This window comes from Haliotis cracherodii, unplaced genomic scaffold (assembly GCF_022045235.1).
Source record: "Haliotis cracherodii isolate W230 unplaced genomic scaffold, xgHalCrac1.p SCAF_1, whole genome shotgun sequence".
Taxonomy (NCBI): Eukaryota; Metazoa; Mollusca; class Gastropoda; order Lepetellida; family Haliotidae; genus Haliotis; species Haliotis cracherodii.
In genome coordinates this window covers 66,191,846-66,211,886 of record NW_027266264.1, presented here as the reverse complement: position 1 = coordinate 66,211,886, position 20,041 = coordinate 66,191,846, and the positions used below count along the sequence as shown (strand labels likewise).

General features: G+C 40.9%; 1 protein-coding gene across 2 annotated transcripts; it reads left to right on the top strand.

The window, feature by feature from the left end:
- The first annotated feature begins 1,787 nt into the window (after positions 1-1,787).
- Positions 1,788-14,448, top strand: LOC139467412 (serum response factor-binding protein 1-like). 2 transcript variants are annotated; one of them, XM_071248973.1, is made up of 7 exons: positions 1,788-2,129; positions 3,384-3,472; positions 4,640-4,712; positions 5,491-5,559; positions 5,996-7,626; positions 8,530-8,597; positions 13,785-14,447. In XM_071248973.1, exons 1-7 carry the CDS (start codon positions 2,055-2,057, stop codon positions 13,928-13,930), a joined length of 2,151 nt encoding a protein of 716 aa, XP_071105074.1. In that variant the 5' UTR covers positions 1,788-2,054; the 3' UTR covers positions 13,931-14,447. The 2 variants fall into 2 exon arrangements, with proteins under 2 accessions (XP_071105074.1, XP_071105081.1); XM_071248980.1 differs by lacking the exon at positions 1,788-2,129 and adding an exon at positions 3,069-3,138 and having other exon boundaries at positions 13,785-14,448.
- The last annotated feature ends 5,593 nt before the right edge of the window (positions 14,449-20,041 follow it).

Here is a 20,041-nt window from a genome sequence, read left to right as displayed (position 1 = left end):
GTGTTCTCTTCCTTCAGGACAATGTTCCAGTTCACACCAGTTCTGATGCAGTGGCTGCTCCCATCCACCTTATTCACCAGGGCCCACTTGCAAAAAGCGTTCTTAGCGCTAAGTCTATCGTAAGCCTATGTTAAAGAATGGCAGTTACGATAATCTTAGCACTAAGATCGCTTTGTGCAAGTGGGCCCAGATCTGGGTGCCGTTGTACAAAACAACCTTAGCGCTATGACTGTCGTAAGTCTATGTTAGGTATGGGCGTTACGATCACCTTGATCTAAGATCGCTTCGTACAACGGCCTCATGGCCCCTAGTTACAACCCCCTGTCGTCAATTAGTAAAAAGTAAAAAAGACCTGCATGGTCAGAGATTAAATAAGGACAGGGAATTTGGAGGGATGGTTGATGGATATCATCTACAAACCAGGGATTACTGACCTGGAGAAGAGAGGGAACATGTTGACCAATCAGATTCCATCACTCATATCGCTTGCATTTGCTTCAAACAAAATGGCAGCGCCCAGTCAAGACGATCTGATCAATAATCTTACCCCGCGAAGTGCATCAAATCACTTCAGCATCTTGATTAAAGACATTAAATAATTTGCAAGATATCTGATGATGCCCATTTGAGGGGACACATGCTTTGCAAACCCTGCATGCAGTCGACTGAAATCTGCACGTTGATATCCATGTTGTTTAAAACCAAATGTTTAGTTCGTTACGCGATTTTGAAAGGACAAAGCATAGATTTGTTACCGCAGCCAAAATGTAACTCCCTAATTCCAGCCTAGTTCGGTAAGGGTGGAAACTGGACTTACAATACAAAGGCACGCCAGAAACCAATGATTGTGGGTTGGAATTCCGGTTCGCCCTAATTATGTTTCTAGGTTTGTCAGCACCATGCTCGTGGGTTTCACCTATGTGGTAAACGTCTGAGACCTGCATTACTTCGGGCTTTCCTCCCACAATTAAGCTGACACACACTGATAGAACTGGAATAATGTTAAAAGCGGCGTTAAACCAAACTCACTCATTCACTCACTAAAATGATTTCAAAGAAACAGATTCCATGGTCAGAAACATAGGAAACCAACTATTCATCACATCATTTGTACAACAGTTTGTACAAAAGTACAAGTACCTGTACTTTACAAAGAAAGTGTTATCCCATATATAACACTTGTTACAGTTTTAGGAGACATTATTTTATATTCCCTGGTATAACAGATGCTGAATCCAAACTTGTTATTACTTCAGCAGATAAAGATTTATTTCTTGATAAAAACAACTCCTGCGATCAGTCCTGTGATTTGTTAACACACCGAAGGACTAGCCTACACTAAACCACTGGGTCCAGATCCACAATGCAATCTTAACACTAAGATGATCAGAATTCCCAATACTTCAGGGCCCCATTCCATGAAGTGATCACAGCACGACAGTTGTAAGTATGTGTTTCAAAGCTAGCGTAGTGATAAGGTGATCGTAACTCCCATACTGTAACATAGACTTATGACTACGATCGCTTTGTGGAACAGAGCCCAGCCCTTGTTTTGTGTGACAGGAGCCCTGGTGATATATATTAGAAACAAATGTTAAATAAATAATATCGTCACAATTATGTCAGAGAAAATTATATTTTAACAAAAGAATAGTTTGAAATGATTTGTCCATTTTGCTTGATTTCGGTCAGCATAGGATCGATCCCACCTTCGTACCTCCATTATTGGAACAACAAGGATTCGCTAAAGCTTTGAAGAGTTGTCTCCCTTTTAGACGACTCGTGTAGCTTCATATTAGTAAAGTCCTCTTTTAATGTATTATATTTTTCAAAATACTGTCATTGTTTCAAGTACACGCAAAAAAACGTTTCAGAGTTATTGGTATTACAACGTGATGGCACCCGGGATGTCGCAATATAACAGCGAACGGCTGTTGGCTTCAGGTTTCGTTTATGGCAAAGGCATGGGTTCTCAAGAAATATCCAGCAGAATACGACCAGTCTGAAATATCATTGTATATGTGATTCCAGGTCGTTAATCATCTACAATCAACATGTCGACTGACAAACCAAGAAGTTTAGATGTGGCCGAAACGGCCTCAATAGACTTGATGTCTCTAAACAACAACGTGAGTTGTGTGCTGTGACCACCAGCTGACCACTGCTGGCTTTCAAATTCTAGTTATGTTCATAATTACGATAAAGATAATAGGGCTGGGACGGGTACCCGGGTCGGGTGGGTACTGAGAAGGACCCGGGTACCTACAGGACGGCCCGGACCCGTGGTTAGTCATGTGATATATAGTTTAATGACAAAAACTGTCCAGGAATCTATGGTTACATTATAAGTCACTAATGTTAGCATTTCTTTCTGACTATGCACCCATTCCTTCTGACCTTTTATGTGGTAGAATAAACATATAACTTAAGTCAACTTCAGTGTATGCATGACCAGATTGTTTAATACGTGTATCTAAATACATTTTGCAAGTGCTGTGGTAAAAAAATCCCATATCGCACATTTTGTATCTCTTGAGACCTACAGTGGGTACCCAGGTAGGGTCGGGTAATACGGGGATGGGTACCCGGGTAGTAAATTTGGACTCGTCCCAGCCCTAAAAGACAACTAGGCCTACACCTATGGATCTATAAGGCACTAATGAATGCTGCCCCGTCATTTCCAAGAGTGGCGTCCGATATAACCACAACCAAATTTTCATACAAACACAATTAATTGCTTGCTTGAGCATAGACCCATGAAGATCGGGGTTAGCATGGTTCGTCTTCTGCATCCATGCTTGTCGTAAAAGTAACGGAATTAGGTGGTCAGGCTGCTGACTTGGTAGATGCTTTAGATTGTTATCCAAGTTGTGTGGATAGATGCTCATATCAATCACTGGATTGCCATGTGCAGACTCGATAATGTAGACTGCTGTCATATTGCTGGAATATTGCTGAGTGTGACGTTAAACAAACAAACAAAGCTTAATCATAGGTGTTGTCTATCAGTTATGTCCATCACTGAATCACTAGGCCTATCAGTAAAGTGGATACAGGGAATGCCATGAACATGAAGTCAGCTATTGTTTGCTGTCTGTTTTCGCACAAAGAGAGTGCTGAGAAAAAGGAAAATAACAGGTAGATTTCGTGTAATGTCAATAAACATTATGGGTTTTTTAGATTTCAAGGTGTTTTTGAGTATTTTACCATAACTTTTAAGAGGTTGTCAGTTTCTAGTGTTTTGTGGACATCAGTTACAAGCTCATTCACATCTGCATGTCTGAAAACCAAAATCACTCCCCCTGCTTGCTATGACCATGTGTACATGCTTTACACTAAACAAGTTCATGTGTCACATGCTACAATTATTTAACTCTTTTCAGATTGTAACAATGAGGAAACGTGTGAAACAAGCAAAGGTGCGTGTCATCCGAAGACTTGTCCGCAGTATCGAATCCCTCAAGAAGAAAAAGTAGGTCTTGATGAATTCTATTTCATCTTGTTCATTTATACCTATATATACTTACATTTGAGTACAATTTATATGATTTAAGTATATGTTCATTTCATTGTTTTCTATGGAAGATACAGATGAGCTTGATTTGTTGTTATAAGAGTGCTTCTGCCCGATCTACTGCCCTTTATTATGGCATACCAGATGCTGCAGTAGGAATTTCAAACTACATCAACCATATGTATTCCAACATATTCAATGCTCATGATGCACTCATGGCATATCCATCATACCACTACCAGACTGACCAGCATATAACATGGGGGGCATACAAAATGTCAGTTCGTACCAAATACATTCGTGACATACGTAAATATAATGAATATGAATGGTTGCACCTTCCTTCATAACACAATTGCGGGTGCTCTTAAACCTGTTCATGCCTACACAATGTTATGATGATAATGTGTTTATTACTATGATTACCATTATTCACTCAACAGGGACCCCAGATAAGCTGTTACATACTTATTTATTGAATCCCATATGATCATGAGACCCATGAAGATCCAGGTAAAAAATAGGTCTTCAGCATCCCAATCTTGTCGTAAGAGGCGACTAATAGGATTTGTGGTCAGGCTCGTTGACTTGGTTGATGCATGTGATCATATCCCAATTGCCAGGATCGATGCTCATGATGTCAGTCGCTTGATTGTCCAGCCTGATTATTTACAGACCGCCGTCATATAGCTGGAATACTGCTGAGTACAGCGTTAAACAACAAACAAACAAAACCATGATCATGCCTATTTTCATCAAAAATGACAACATATTATCAAATTTACACTTGCTTTGTCTTTGACAACTCTTTTGTGATTGCTCAGTGCTTTAAAAAACTGTCTCAAAAGGACAAATACTATGTTCAAGTTGACATTCATGTTTAGACAAGTCAATTGGTCATCAGGGTCACAGGTACTTTCTTTCATGATAATCTAGAGTTCTGTCCCTTGTGCATAATACACAAACATTACTGAAAATTATCTCCCTTGATCTTACAATTATAAAAAAAAAGTGTATCATGTACCATAATGATGCTGCTGAAGGTGAATGTTCCAGCATATTTGTATACATGTATGTATAATATGTGTATTTGTGTGATTGTCATTGTGTGTAATGTTGTGTCAGGGGCACTCCTGTCATGGTGGAGAAGAACACGAGGAAAGCCGAGCGTCTGGTGGAGGAGATCCATGCCATCAAGGTCAGATAGGAAATGATTCTGTCTGAATTCTGTTTCAGAGTTGTCCCCAGCATCAATGCTGGCATTAAGAGGTTACTTAATTGATCGGTTGGGCAGGCTCGATATCTATGTATGAAGTGGATTGTTGTTCATGATATCAGTCACTGGTTTGTCTGGTCCAGACTTGATTATGTACAGGCAGTTATCATATGGCTTAATTATTGCTCAATGTTGCAGTTTTGAACAACAAACAAACTTCCTCGAAGCCTAGGGTAGCCTAGTGGTTAAAGTTTTCGCTTGTTACACCAAAGACCCGAGTTCCATTCCCGACATGGGTACAATGTGTGAAGCCCATTTCTGGTGTCCACAGCCGAGATATTGCTGGAATATTGCCAAAATTGGTGTAAAACCATACTCATTCACTCATAACATCTTCTATACATAAATAAAAACATTTGGTAGACATATTTGTGATGAATTTTGGAAGTATAATTTTGCAACATTGTGTATTGTGTGTGTTAGAATACAATGTGATTTACTTTTGTTTACTCGCCATGCCTGTCTGATATCAGCTGAAAACATTTGACATGTTTGTTTCTGATCCTACTGATCATATATGGTCTTCAGTTACCATGGCAACAATCTTCAGGTTCTGGGGAAGAGTTGTGAAATAGTGCATAAGGTTGTGTAAATCATATCACTACAAAGGCAGATGTTCATGAAGTGTAATGATGTGTGATGTGTTTGTGTTGTGAACATGATAAACAGTAGTTAGTAAAGTAGGTTTACCATTTTGCAGCACCTGAAAGCTGACAAGATCTCCAAGTTTGCAATTGGCAACACCATGTCCTTTGTTGAACTCTGCAAGGTAATCCGATATCCCTTTAACATGTATCAGGTCAATAGTATGAACATTAGAACAAATACAATTCCGATAAATATATGTTTTTAATTACTGAACTATTTGAAATGTGTTGTGTATGAAAGAGTCCTTTAAATCCATTTTCAGACTGAGTAAAGTTATTTCATTTTAAGAAATTTAATTTGATATATTGGGACAGAACAGATTCAACTCATTGCTTAATTTTGAAGAATGGAATTGATTTAATAGTTTTAGAATTGTTTTAAGCATAATTATTTCTGACACTTTGTAACCTTATTACCACGGTTACAAGAATGTAAATAATCTGTAGATAGGAAGTGTTCAGGATATAAATGTCTGTCAACAGCATTTATGGAAAATTGCTAATATGTTGTAAACCCTTGAACATTCACACACTCATGAAGTATTTCCTTGTTTCCAGCAGGACAATGCATCCATCCAGTCTCGTGCTCTGACCCGTGTCTCTGAGAATGAAGTCATACAGAAAGAGGTGACCAAGTTCAGGGACACTCACCCTGACTGGAAATCTCTCTCTGCCTTTCTCCTAATGAAGCAGAGCGGGCGGCGATACAAGAAGAAGAAGAATAGATCCACTGCCGAGAAAGTGGACACCAACGTCAAAGCCAGGGAGGCCATGTTGGAGGCATATTTAGAAAATAAACTAGAGAAGAAAGTGGACATTGAAAAAATTAAAAATTCTGGGAGGGTAAGGAAGGAAAAACAGAAAAAGAATCTTGACAAGAAACAGGCTGAAAATGGTGGGGATTCTGGGAACACGACACCATCTGAGAGCGATAGTGAAGAAGGAGTTGACAGTGAAGGTGTTGACAGTGAAGGAGTTGACAGAGAAGGAGTTGACAGAGAAGGAGTTGATGGTGACGCAGTTGACAGGACTAAAGTGACCGAAAGAAGCAGTGTTAAGCAGGACAGGAGTTTGTGTTTTAGTGGTGTAGGCAAGGAGCCTCTGAAAACATGGGATGATAGTGACAGTGGGGATAGTGAGGATGTTGAGGAGAGGACTACTGAGGAAAAGTCTCGGAAGAAGTCTCCCTTGCAAGAAGGTTCCGGTGACAGGAAGAACCAAGGTAAGGGAGGAAGTGAGAAGGATGGAAACAAGAAGAAAGGGGGCTTGAAGCTTGAGATACTTCAGCAGATGTTTTCATCTAAGGATGGTGACAGTGAGTCTGAATCTGACTCAGGACAGTCATCTGGTGAAGATGAAGTTAAGAAAGATGCAAGCAAATCTACACAGAAGGCAAAAATAAAGTCTAAAATCACAAAACAAATGTTACCTGCAGACTCGGGTGGTGATGATTCTGACTCGGAGGAAGATATGACCGAGGAAGAGCTTATTGAATCTGACACCCAAACAGATGAAATTCAAAGGGAAAATGAAGACAAAAAGAAAACACCAGCACCAAAAGCATCTAAACAGGATAAAAGGAAGGAGAAAAATAAAATTATGGTCGTGAAAAAAATAAATCTTGAAGATTTAGAAAATGATGAGGACTTGAAGGTTAAGAAGTACCCTGAAGATGTACCAGGGATTCTTCTGACTCCAGAAGTAAAGAAAACCAGAGATGCTTTCTTTGCTGGCAGTGAGGATGAATCTGATGCTGAGGATGTTGATGAGGATGAAGCATCTTCTCAGGACAACAGTAGTGATGATGAAGATGAAGAGGAAGGTCCAAGTACTTTTAAATCTACATTTATTGGTACTTTGGCTCATAAAAATCAATTGAAAAGAGGTGGTTGGTCGGACAGGAATAGAGGTAGGGGACGGGGATCTGGGGTCAGAGGACAAAGTGATGGTAACAGAGGACATAAATTCAGAGGACGTGGTGATTTTCGAGGAGGACGGGGTGATTTTCAAGGAGGGCGGGGTGATTATAGAGGAGGATATGGAGGCAAAAATAGATCAGACTTTCCAAGAGACAAATTTCAAAGATTCGATGGTAGAGGCAGAGGATCAGAGTTCAGGGGACGAGGGTCAAGTTTCAGAGGTCGTGGATCCAACCAAGGAAAAGACAGGCATAACCTGGATAATCAGAGGTAACTTATTACATTTTGTACATATTTCATTTACTTCACAGACCATGTTTGAGTTTCCATAGATATGCAAAATAAACAGTAGGGATGAAACGTTATATCGGTGCACCTGTGCATTGTAAGTTTTTATGCAACAATATGATACACATTATGTATTTTTTCTGTATCGATACAAGACCATACACTTGCTAAAATAAATTACTTTCTACTTGTTTCCAAGTCTACTACTAAAATTAGCCACTACGAACATGTGTCTACAGCTAGCTTATCCTTTTGAAATTGCTCTGAAATAAATATGGTCAAGAAGTCCATGCGATTTGACGTAAATATGTGTATCACGATACATATTGCAGCGTGATCCTATGTATCATGATGTGTTCTGTATCGTGACCTTGGTGTATCGTTTCACCCAAAATAAAAAGTTCACCTGTTTATCACATTGATCACCATCACATAATCATCATCAGAAGGAAACACAACACTGCCCAGTCCATTATCAGGAAACCACCTGATTGTTTTATGTGTCACAATAATTGTTGTGTTCAGGTGAAATGTATCATGATATTACGTCAAATCAGGATATTTTAATCACACGCTGAGGTCACACTTGAGTTGGCCCATCCTGGTCTGTGACACTGGCAGATGATGAATAGAATCACAACTAATCATATCGGCATGATCGGTGGTCTGTTGATAAATTGTACATGTACAAATGAACGCCACTAAGATGTGATGATTGTGTATTATTGGTACTGAGAGCAAATATTACAGTCCTTATCGTATCTACGTTATTGAGGCAACTTTTTGCCCTCTTTTGACATGTTTGATGTTTCACAATCTAAGTCAACATTGCAAAGGTGTTAATGTCAGCTTGTGTTGTGCTTATCATCTCAAATATATTTGCAGCTCTAGAGACAGGGGAGGTAACTCATATACCAGTGCAGCCCCAAGGACGTCACTAGGGAAACAAGAAGGTGAGTCGTTCATGTGTTTGCTGCCTCAGGCATGGAGGGGTTGCCTGGTGCTGGTTCACCATACGTTGGGTTTTGTTCTCTAATGTATTCAGTGTTTGAAGTCCACTGTTTATGGTTTGGTGTTTGCTACCACAGAGGTAAACATATGCATGAACTAACCTTTCTAAATCTGGAGTCAAACATTTCTGGTAAAGTAATATGCTTGAGAAACAGCACTACAGCATGCATCAAGCAATCAACCCCGGGGAAGTCCTGAGAGACAACGGTAATGTTATCTCGTTTCAAACCCTGGACCATCACTCAGCCGTCACTTGTCTGTGAGCATGGAATAGTTTTGATGCCAGCCAGGTTGAAGTGATGCTCAAGCTATCACCCACTGGTTTGTGGGCTTCACTCAAAACCTGAGGACTGGGATGAATTGGAATATTCTTCTGATACAGCCCTTTAATGGGTTTCATTAGGCAGAAAAAAGGGATACAATGTGAATCCCATTTCAGTGTCCACCTCACTGACTCAGATAATCATGCTTAAAGCAGCATAAAACTTCGCTCACTCACTCACTCACTCACTCACTCACTCCTGATGTGAATAGGAACCTTTTTTTCTCATATAACCTCATCATGGGTTTCATTCCATGAAAGTACAATGTGTGAATCCCCTTTCCAGTGCCCCGCTTCTTGACTCCGATATTCATGATTAATGCAGCATAAAACTACGCTTGCATACTCATAACAGCATGAAACTCAGTGTAAACATTATGTCCCGCTAGATGCTAAATAATAATTGTGTATAGATCTGGGCCTACATCCTTTGAGGTAAAAAATAGTGATATAGAGTGAGAGCCAAACATTGTATGAACATTGTCACAAGCTCTGACATTCATACAGTTTGGCCTTCACTCCTTGAAGGTTCATACTCCAAGGAACTCACACAAAGTGAAAGCCAATTCTTGATTGTAATCCTGCAGATCAGTGGATTCATCATAAGCCATTAGCGCAACTAGAGAAGGGAGGCAATCTAGCACACCTTATACAACACAGGATTATGTTTTGGATTCAATACTAAGAACTCTTGTCAGGCAAATTGGGAAATTATTATTTTGTTAAAAGTAGGTATTTTAGAAAAGTTTTATCATGTTGATCATGTTTATATTTCCTTAAAATCAAAGGTAATTTTATGGAGTATTTTAATATTGCATTTTATGTAATAAAGTAAAACTATATAAAAGCTTCATTCACCCTGTGTATATTGCCACAAATAACTGGCAAATTGCTGATGCGTTGTTAAAAAATATTCACTCACTTACTCACCCTGTTCCTTGGTCTCAATACAAGTCACTTCTGAAAGCCATAACATTTGTTGCACCATAATTATATAAACATAAACTGGGAGTTTTTGCTGACATTTGTTTATGACTTGGGGATGAATATCAGCCTCTGTTGGTCTTCTCAGAATAATCTCTACAACGTCATGGAATTCCCTGTAAAATGGGTCCCCAGGACTTGTCATCCAGTGTCACAGCTGACATTGATAGAGATATGGTGGTGTGTGTGAGGTCTGGCAACCTGAGATGTAGAGTAGTTTAGATAAGAACTAAATGTCTCTTAAGATTGGACATGTGAAACCACTTGATATGTAACCTGGTGTCATCTTTATGCTCGTAGGTTTAAAAACAACGTCACATCCAAAACTTCCTGTTCTCTTCATTATTTTCATTGCTTTAGGTTACACGTCAATAATGTGGATTGAAAATAACAAAATAATATAACCATGGTAACCCTTGCCAGGCAGAAAATTATAGAAAAAAACTTTAAATTAAAAAAACTAACTGAAAATGAGATAATCTATCGAAAGCTTTTGAGGACTCTCTGCAAATATAGTGAACAGCAACAGTGATTACACTGATTGGCCATGCTGGCTTATGCACTTATCATAACACTGTAAGGGAAGTGCATAAGATGGGTACCAGGCAGTAGTTGCAACGATACCCAGGGTCCACTTGCACAAAGCAGTCTTAGCAGTCACAGTGCCAGCTGTCATGATTCATGAGTATGAGTACAGAAGTTCAGGGAGTTACCAGACTTGCTCTCAGGCCGATATTCAGACCCAAGGCAGTAGACTATTCCCAAACAGGAACTACACATTTCCCAATTCATGTTTTGGCTGTTGCTAGATGGTCATGAATAAGTACATGTTGTACAGGTGCCTTGCAATAGCTGGTATGACTGGGTACAGGTGCCTTGCAATAGCTGGTATGACTGGGTACAGGTGCCTTGCAATAGCTGGTATGACTGGGTACAGGTGCCTTGCAATAGCTGGTATGACTGGGTACAGGTGCCTTGCAATAGCTGGTATGACTGGGTACAGGTGCCTTGCAATAACTGGTATGACTGGGTACAGGTGCCTTGCAATAGCTGGTATGACTGGGTACAGGTGCCTTGCAATAGCTGGTATGACTGGGTACAGGTGCCTTGCAATAGCTGGTATGACTGGGTACAGGTGCCTTGCAATAGCTGGTATGGCTGGGTACAGGTGCCTTGCAATTACTGGTATGACTGGGTACAGGTGCCTTGCAGTAGCTGGTATGACTGGGTACAGGTGCCTTGCAGTAGCTGGTATGACTGGGTACAGGTGCCTTGCAATAGCTGGTATGACTGGGTACAGGTGCCTTGCAATAACTGGTATGACTGGGTACAGGTGCCTTGCAATAGCTGGTATGGCTGGGTACAGGTGCCTTGCAATTACTGGTATGACTGGGTACAGGTGCCTTGCAATTACTGGTATGACTGGGTACAGGTGCCTTGCAATTACTGGTATGACTGGGTACAGGTGCCTTGCAATTACTGATATGACTGGGTACAGGTGCTTTGTATTTCATTATTCATGTTGATAACAGGACCAGTAGAGGAAGAGACATAATGCTTAGTGAGACGTTATTGTCGGGAACATGTTGAATGCAATGTTAATATACCTCTGAATTTAGGAAAATAAGAAATAAATCCCTATTGTGAACAAAATATTTTTTTTTGGTCCAAACAAGCCTGCCAAGGGCATTTAATAAACCATTATAATAGACCCATGAAGATCCAGAGTAGAATAGGTATTCAGCAACCCATGCTTGCCGTGAAAGGCGACTATGCTTGTCGAAAGAGGCGACTAACGGGATCGGGTGGTCAGGCTTGCTGACTTGGTTGATCCATGTCATTGATCCCAATTGCGTGGATCGATGCTCATGTTGTCAATCACTGAATTGTCTGGTCCAGACTTGATTATTTACAGACTGCCGTCATATAGCTGGAATATTGCTGAGTGCGGCGTTAAACAACAAACAAACAAACAAACAAACCATTGAAATATCAAGTAATTACCAATCTACTTATCTTAGGTTAGAAGTATTTCAGTCACAAGGAGTCCTATTGACAATTTTACAGGAGAAATATATGAGTGAAGACAGCAAGTTCCCATTAAGTCCAGTGAGGGAAGTCTGAAATGGACTATAGAAATATGTGTCTTCGTTATAGTAATACTAATAGTGTAGCATTCATGAAACATCTAAGCTAGCACATACAAGTCAATGGGAGAAAATTCTAGATGTGCAACTCAGAAAATAGCAAAATGAAAGTGCATTTGTTTTGTCGACACTCCTTCCGTGATGCATATTGCATTACCCATGCATAGCCATAGCCATGGTATATGACAGGAGTCTGTAGTAGGCAATGTTTATACATGTATTTATAAGTTATTTGCACTTGAGAGAGACAGAGGGAAACCATAGATTAGTTTAGACAGCATGTATTACCTAACTGCCCAAGCTCTGGGGCTTTCATACAAACAAGACTACGGTTTGATAAATAAAACAAAGAAGTTAGGGTCTGTCTGAAAAACCAAACAGGATGTAAAAGGATATTAGACAGCTTTGGTACAGGGGTGATTAGGAGTACGGTGTACAAGCTTTATGAGCAGAAGGTACCCCCGACTTTTAGTAGAATTTGAGAAATTAAAGACACAATTAATGTTTCCCAGATTACATTAATTATTGTTCTCCACGAGATGGTCTTTTGATACACTGCACCGAGCAGTTTACAGGAAACATCTGCCATCCTGTGTATGAGGTCACATTATCTCTGCACCACTCATGACTATACAGTCAGGGATTAAAGATCATTTGTTATCAAACCAGAGTGAATAAGAATCATCACTACATGTGGTTACTGTCAGTTGGACAAAAACCAACCATGGTGGCATCAGATAAGGGCAATGGTGTCACTGTTTTGCAGTGAACCCTTGATCTGGGGCTTGTAGATGGATAAGAGCTAGTTTTTCTTAGCAAATGAGAAAACTGGTGATTACCATGAGATAGTGAATGGTGATGTGCCCAATCGGAACAACCCCAGAGTCACTGTCACGGATAACACCAGTTATAATGTCCGGAACCAGATACTGTCGTGCCGACCATGAGTAGTCTGAAGGCGACCATGCAGGAATATCTGACATCAGGCTTTATTTGCATGCATAACAACACACAAATATTTTTTAAGTTCATTAAATTGTAAAAGTACCTGTTTAGTGTCCATTAGGATGAGCTAGATTAGGTAGATTTGTGTTATTCTTATTTATACAATTTTCATAGCCCTGTGATTCGTATTTATTAAATGAAGCCAGAAACACATTTTTCTAGCATTTCCGACAGTACTTTACTTCAGAATCATAGGTAAATCCCTCCAGTTACAAACCTCCCAGCAAAAATAGTTTGTATGCAAGCAGGTCCAGGTAACGAGCCAATCAGAAGCCTACTATTATCTATGTTAATCGTAAGCAGCGTGCATATGGACTCCCGGGACCAACCATTTGCTATTCCGGGGGGAGCTGGGAGGGAAATGTTTTATAGAAAGACTACTTCTTTGAAAGGAGGATCTGTAACCATGGTAACCATGTATTTGTTTTGCACGCAATTGTTTCTTTTTTCAGGACATCCAGAATGACCAACAAACAATTTCTATTTTCGTGACTTGAATTAATCCTTTCCAGTATTTTAAGGAACAATTTCCTGCCTCAAAATAACATCCGTCGTGCACACAATATCAAATGGTTGGTCCTTCAGCAAGTCACGTACTGCCGTAGTGATGTAGTGATTTATTGCTGATCATGCTGAAATCCTCATCACATGCTTCCCTACATTGGTTTCAGACAAATCGGCAGCCAGGAAGTCAGGTGGCCACGCCTCCTCCTCCTCCACCTCCTCCCTCCACCCATCCTGGGAGGCCAGTAAGAGGAAGAAGGAACAAAGTGGCATACAGACTTTCAAGGGCAAGAAGATCAAGTTTGATGATTGATTGTGTCATGTCAGCAGCTAGACCCTCCTGACAGATATACCTGTTAAATAAAGCTGTGATTTGTTGACTCTGTTGTTTCCGTTAGAAACTGCTTTACTGTAAGGGAAAGGCTTCCGTTTTAATCTGTAGGTAACAATATTATAAAGGTATGTAATTTATTCAGAGATGAGGTATTATAAGAATGCATCTGTGACATGTATTGATTTGCAATGTGAGGAAGGAAAACTTTTGCCAATTGTTTTGATGTTTGGAGGAAGTGATCATATTAGCATTTTTTGGCTGTGAAAAACACACACGCATATGCAAATTGTGTGAGTGGCAAGGACTACCGGCAGGACAAGCATTTACCCTTTTGGCAAACACCAGGTGTCATCACTGATTTTCAGTGATCCATTCATTTACTTGTCATCACTATTTAATTTTGCCTTTTACACCCAGTGGATTCTGTTTTGATGGATAACTGAGACTGGTTATTCTCTGGCATTGACGTTTTTTATTTACCTCACTGTAAGCTTAGGTCATGTGCCTTTGTCCACAGTCCATCCATTTGTCTATCTGTTTGTTATTACTGAACCAATTTTCCTCAATAAATATTGTGAAATTGTTGTTCCCACCAGTGATGACACTGAATTTGTTCAAGAGTTAAAATCTGATATGCCTGACACAGAAGCAAAATATAAAAACACTTCATTTTGACCATTGCCTGTTAATTAAAATGGAAGTATAGTTAGTTTGCCATATGCATTCTGCTGAAAAGTTGTTTCATCCTGGTTACAACATTCAAGGCGACAGTAAAGCTTTCAAAATCTTTCATAGTATACATGTGGAGGACTTGTACTTGTTGACTTGTAAGACATGTTTGTGTTTGACATGCATTTGCATGTGTTTGTGATGGTGCAGGATAAGCTTCCCTTTTCACAAACATGGTATCATTTTCGTCAAAGTATCATGACTATTCAATAGTAAGGAGATACACATACTGTGTTTTCAATGTAGAGTTAGGTTACCTGTATATTTAACCAGGATAAATTGAATTTGGAAACGAACGCGAAATGCAAGTCATTTGTTCACTAGCAAAAAACGAACATGTCGTACAAGTCAACAAGTACAAGTCCTCCAGATGTATATCATAATTCATTTTGAAGACGTCACTGTAGCCTTGAATGCTGTAACCAAGATCAAACATTTTTTGAGCAGAATGGTGATGTTCGGTTCAGAACGAAAGCCTTGCAAAGCTTGCTTAGTTTTCTTTAGGGATGGCTACCTCATATTAGCTTATCAAGTTGCCGTGCTTATATGCTTTTAATGCCTGCCATGCGTTCGAGTGAAGTATTAACAAGTGTTAACAAACTGCTTGAGTATAAACAGCGCCATATTTTGTTTACAGGCTGTTGTCAATGATTCTTAATTCAGATCGATGACCCACAGAAAACACTGCACTCAACCCATGCCGCTTCACTCAATATATTTGCAAACACCAAAGAGTTCGCTTTATATTAAGTCAGGGTAGAATTGAGATAAACATACTATGTTTTCAATGTAGAGCTAGGCTACTTGTAGATTTAACCCTGCTGTATTTAACATTTGAAACCTCGCCCTGCGCATTCGGTTCCAAATCCTATGTTTATCTCCTAATTCACTTACAGTGTTAAATGTTAAGTGTGTGATGTCTCATGGACAATTTATCTGCGGATTTAAAAAAATGTATTCCGGTATAGATTTGATCCCCACCAACCTATGATAGAGTAAGAGGCACATTGATGGAGCGTGATTAGGCTCCGTGGCTTGGTTGATGGGGTGTCATAGTACACCAGATGGTGTGGTTCGTGGTCATTAGACCAATGGATTGTCTGACACTCAGGCATTAAAGAAAACACTTTAATGGGAACAATTTTATTTACAATCTTGACCATGTTGAAGGCGTCTCCCCATTGAAAAAAAAGCAGCTTGGAAAGGTGGTGCTACTATCATGAATATATCAACCAGCTGTGGTTACAGTATCCCCTGCCCGTACCCTGTTTGATATCAGTTTTTCTGCATGTCACTACTAGGCTATGGGTCGTCATGTGAAGTCCCAGTGGAGACATAGAAAGCTCATAGAAAGGAGTGAGTGAGTTGGGTTTAACGCCGCTTTTAACATTATTGAAGTTATATCACCGCGTTTCAGCCTAATGTGGGAGGAAAGCCCGAAGTGATGCAGGTCTCAGACGTTAACCACTTCGGTGAAACCCACGAACACGGGTATGGTGCTGACAAACCTAGAAACATAATCGGGGCGAACCAGGATCCGAACCCACAGTCATAGGTTTCCGGAGTGCCCAAGGCACGCAATCCTGCTCAGCGAATCGCGGCACCTTAGACGACTGGGCCACCCGTGCCCCCTCATAGAAATGAACGGATGAGTGAATACTGCAACGGCAGCTTCTTTGTGAACGGAAGTTGGTAAACGTCTAAGGACTGCATCACTTTTCTCGAACATCAAGCTAACACGCCGTGGTCACCAACTCAAATATTGAGTTTATTATTTGGATGCGGTTCATGGCAGCAGTCAACTGACGGAAGATGTCCATTATGAACTGTAAATACTTCCGCCAACCCGTAACAGGAAATACAAGAGTTACGCAACCCAAGTTACTGTCGACCATCCGCTGCTGGTAGGTCAGCAGACGACATTTCTGTTCCTCCATGGATGACTTCTCATAGTGGGCACGGTTGTACGTGACTTGGGATGATGTGAAGTTAAATGGTTGAGACATAGGGATTCCGTGTTGGAACAGTTCCTCGCAAGATGTGACCTAATCGATCGGGTGGTCAGGTTCGGTGACTGGTTTATAGCGTGTCAACGTTTCCCGACGGCGTCGATCGTGGCTCACCATATTAATCACTGGATGTTCTCGTCCAGATTTGATTGTTTACATGCCGCCGTCATAAAGCTAGAGTATTGAGTGCAGCGTGAAACAAATATAGTGTCCTTTGCTACTGGACAGGCAAACCACTGGTTTGAAGAGCAACACTTCGACAGGTCGCTGATTATAACAAGTGAACCACCCAAGCCTTTTGGTCGGCTCTTACGAAATCAGGCACTGGGCGATCTGTTCTTCCCCGCCAGAACCCCCTGGCGTTCCCCCAACGAAGAAATACATTCAGATGGACAGCTGTCTTTATGCACAGACATGACTTCATTTGCTGAATTCGCTTTAGATAACTTTTCCTATTGGGTATGGTTGTAAGGTTGCTTAACGGGGAAGCGTGTGATCTGTAACAGCCTTGCACCAATGTATATTTGAGGCAATAGCTCATAAACCGCTATTCCCAGTTTGCCTCTCCGTAATCTCAACACTATTCCAGTTATATGACGGTGATCTGTAAATAATCGAACCAGACAATCCAGTGACTAACATCATGAGCATCGATCTACGCATTTGGGAGAAGTGCATCAATCAAAGCAAGTTATGGGGCCTTTACACAGGATGGCGACCTTTGTGCCTCCCGTGTGCGACCATAACATTTGTCAGGTCGTCGTTGGAGGCTCAAAGGAGGCAGAATGGTTGCCTAGGTCGTTCCAAGGTGTTGCACAGGAGGTTCAGACATCGCCATGGACGCCATGGTTGCCGTGAATTTTTGAACATGTTCAAAACAGTCGCACAAAGGTCGCCGAGGAGATTGGTTGCTCAAAGGTGGCTCAAATGAGGCAGAAGGGAGGCACAAGTATTGCCGTTGTTACAGAATGAAGGCACATTGGTCGCCCAATTGTCGCAAGGTATTTCTTCCCGTCAATCTGGATGATGCTTCTGCCTCTCTTGTGCCATACTTTGGGCGACCAACCGCGTGCATTGAACGGTGACTGTGGCGACCGCCGTGCCTCAATTCGGCGACCACGGCAACCCTTGAGACACCATGGCAATGCTTCTGCCTCTTTTCTGCCTCCTGTGAGCTACCTTAAATGCCTCCTCAGCCTGCCTTTAAATAGAGGGCTTGTATCTGCAGTGTCTCATTGTGATTGCAGACGCTGAACAACTCGAGCAGTTACTGCTGAACAACTGCTGGAGCAGTTACATAGAAACATACTTTTCTGGGTTTAGGCGACCATTGAGCGTCCTGGCCAGTTTTTGATCGCTCAAAGGTGGCACAAAAGTCGCTGCCCTGTGTAAAGGGGGCTTTAGTCGCCTCTTAAGACAAGCATATGTTCCCGAACACGAATTCTAACCAAGCTCATCAGGGGTTAATTTGGGAGGTAAAACACTGGTGATTTATCAACCAATGAAGCCTGCAGTGTATGTATAAAAGGGGACAAACGCGCGAGATGTTTTGTAGAGTGTGAAAGCACTTCAGTGTCAACTTTGTCCAAATATATTTATCAAGATTATAGTTCATGAATATCCTTATTAATAAAGGAGACAGTTTTACCCATGGAACCAATTACAACCCATAAACCGAGACGAAATGGACACCCGCCCGTGGAACGTAGTCCATCTTAAGGCCGACTAGTCCTCGCAAGTTTTATTCAGGCCTTTCAAAATCCACATTGTATGTCAAATCAATAGTGTATATATACCGATCTAACAGTCATCTACTATCATAATAATTATTACTCACACATATACTCTAAGTGGCGCACAAAACACTGTTTACAAGGTATGGACCTATCCTGGATTATAGAACCAGGGCCCACTTGCACAAAGCGATCTTAGCGCTAAGATGATCGTAACTCCCATACTTTAACATAAGCTTAAAATAGTCGTATCACTAAAATCGCTTTGCGCAAGTGGGCCCAGGTCATAGTCCCTTCTCAAGTACATGAAGTCAAAATGGCGAGACGTCGCTATCATAGTCTGTGTCATAATCCCATGTTATGTTCCCCTTCGTCCAGCACTTACTGTAATGCTCTAGCTACGAATGACGTAAGTCTACATTTACCAGAGGTTACCTGTCCACCTCCATCCCTCCCTTGGGCTAGGCGTTAGTGTATCCCTATCGTTTTGATGCCTATGGCGTGGATTTTAGCTACATTTCTCGCCCACAGCCAAGTTATCATGCTAAATACAAAGTTAAACACCATTCTCTCACACAAAAGGCAATCAATTATTGACACCTGTCCTGCGAACACAAAACCATGTAATTTCCTCTATCTGTGAATTAACATTTTTGTTACTGAAACACGTATGCGTATCTCTCCAGAGAAATGTGCAAATATAGCCGCCATAGATGTCATATTCTGATCCGTTCGATACGAATGATCATTCTATCATGATTAGATGTGAAATCAACAGAATCACGCATGACTAAATAGCGTCAGCTCCTTTGTTTTGGGTTGTTGAACAAAGGTCCCACTCGCCTATACATGTTCATAATTATATCCTACCCGTGGGGTATATTTGGTCACCAGCAACCTATGCTTGACATACGATGCGACGAAAGGGATGGGTGGTAGGCTTGCTGACATGATTGATTACATGTCATCGTTGCTTGGTTTGTTGTTTAACGCCGCAAATTTTTCTTTTCAAAAATTATATTGGTTAAAAAAAAGACATTGGATTTCTTTAGAATCTTCTTGTGAAACAAGAACTAAATGTCACTTTGATTTGTGTTTTGTTGTTGTTTGTTTGTTGTTTAACGCCGCACTCAGCAATATTCCAGCTATATGACGGCGGTCTGTGACAATGCACTCAATTAGCAGGTGACAAAAGATTCAGATGACAGGTGACAATATACTCGGGCAACAGATGTCAGGTGTAAACTTGCTAAGGTGACCATTGACAATATACTACATTACACGTGATAATATACTCAAATGACAGATGACAATATACTCGGATGACAGATGACAATATATCAATTGTCAAGTGAGAATATTTTCAGATGACAGGTGGGATTGCTACTGGACCACTCAGAAATATGTTTGCTTATTTTGAAGGGGGCACGGGTGGCCCAGTCGTCTAAGGCGCCGCGATTCGCTGTGCAGAGTTGCGTCCCTTGGGCACGCCAGAAACCTATGATTGTGGGTTCGAATCCCGGTTCGTCCCGATTATGTTTCTAGGTTTGTCAGCACCATACCCGTGCTCGTGGGTTTCACTGAAGTGGTAAACGTCTGAGACCTGCATCACTTCAGGC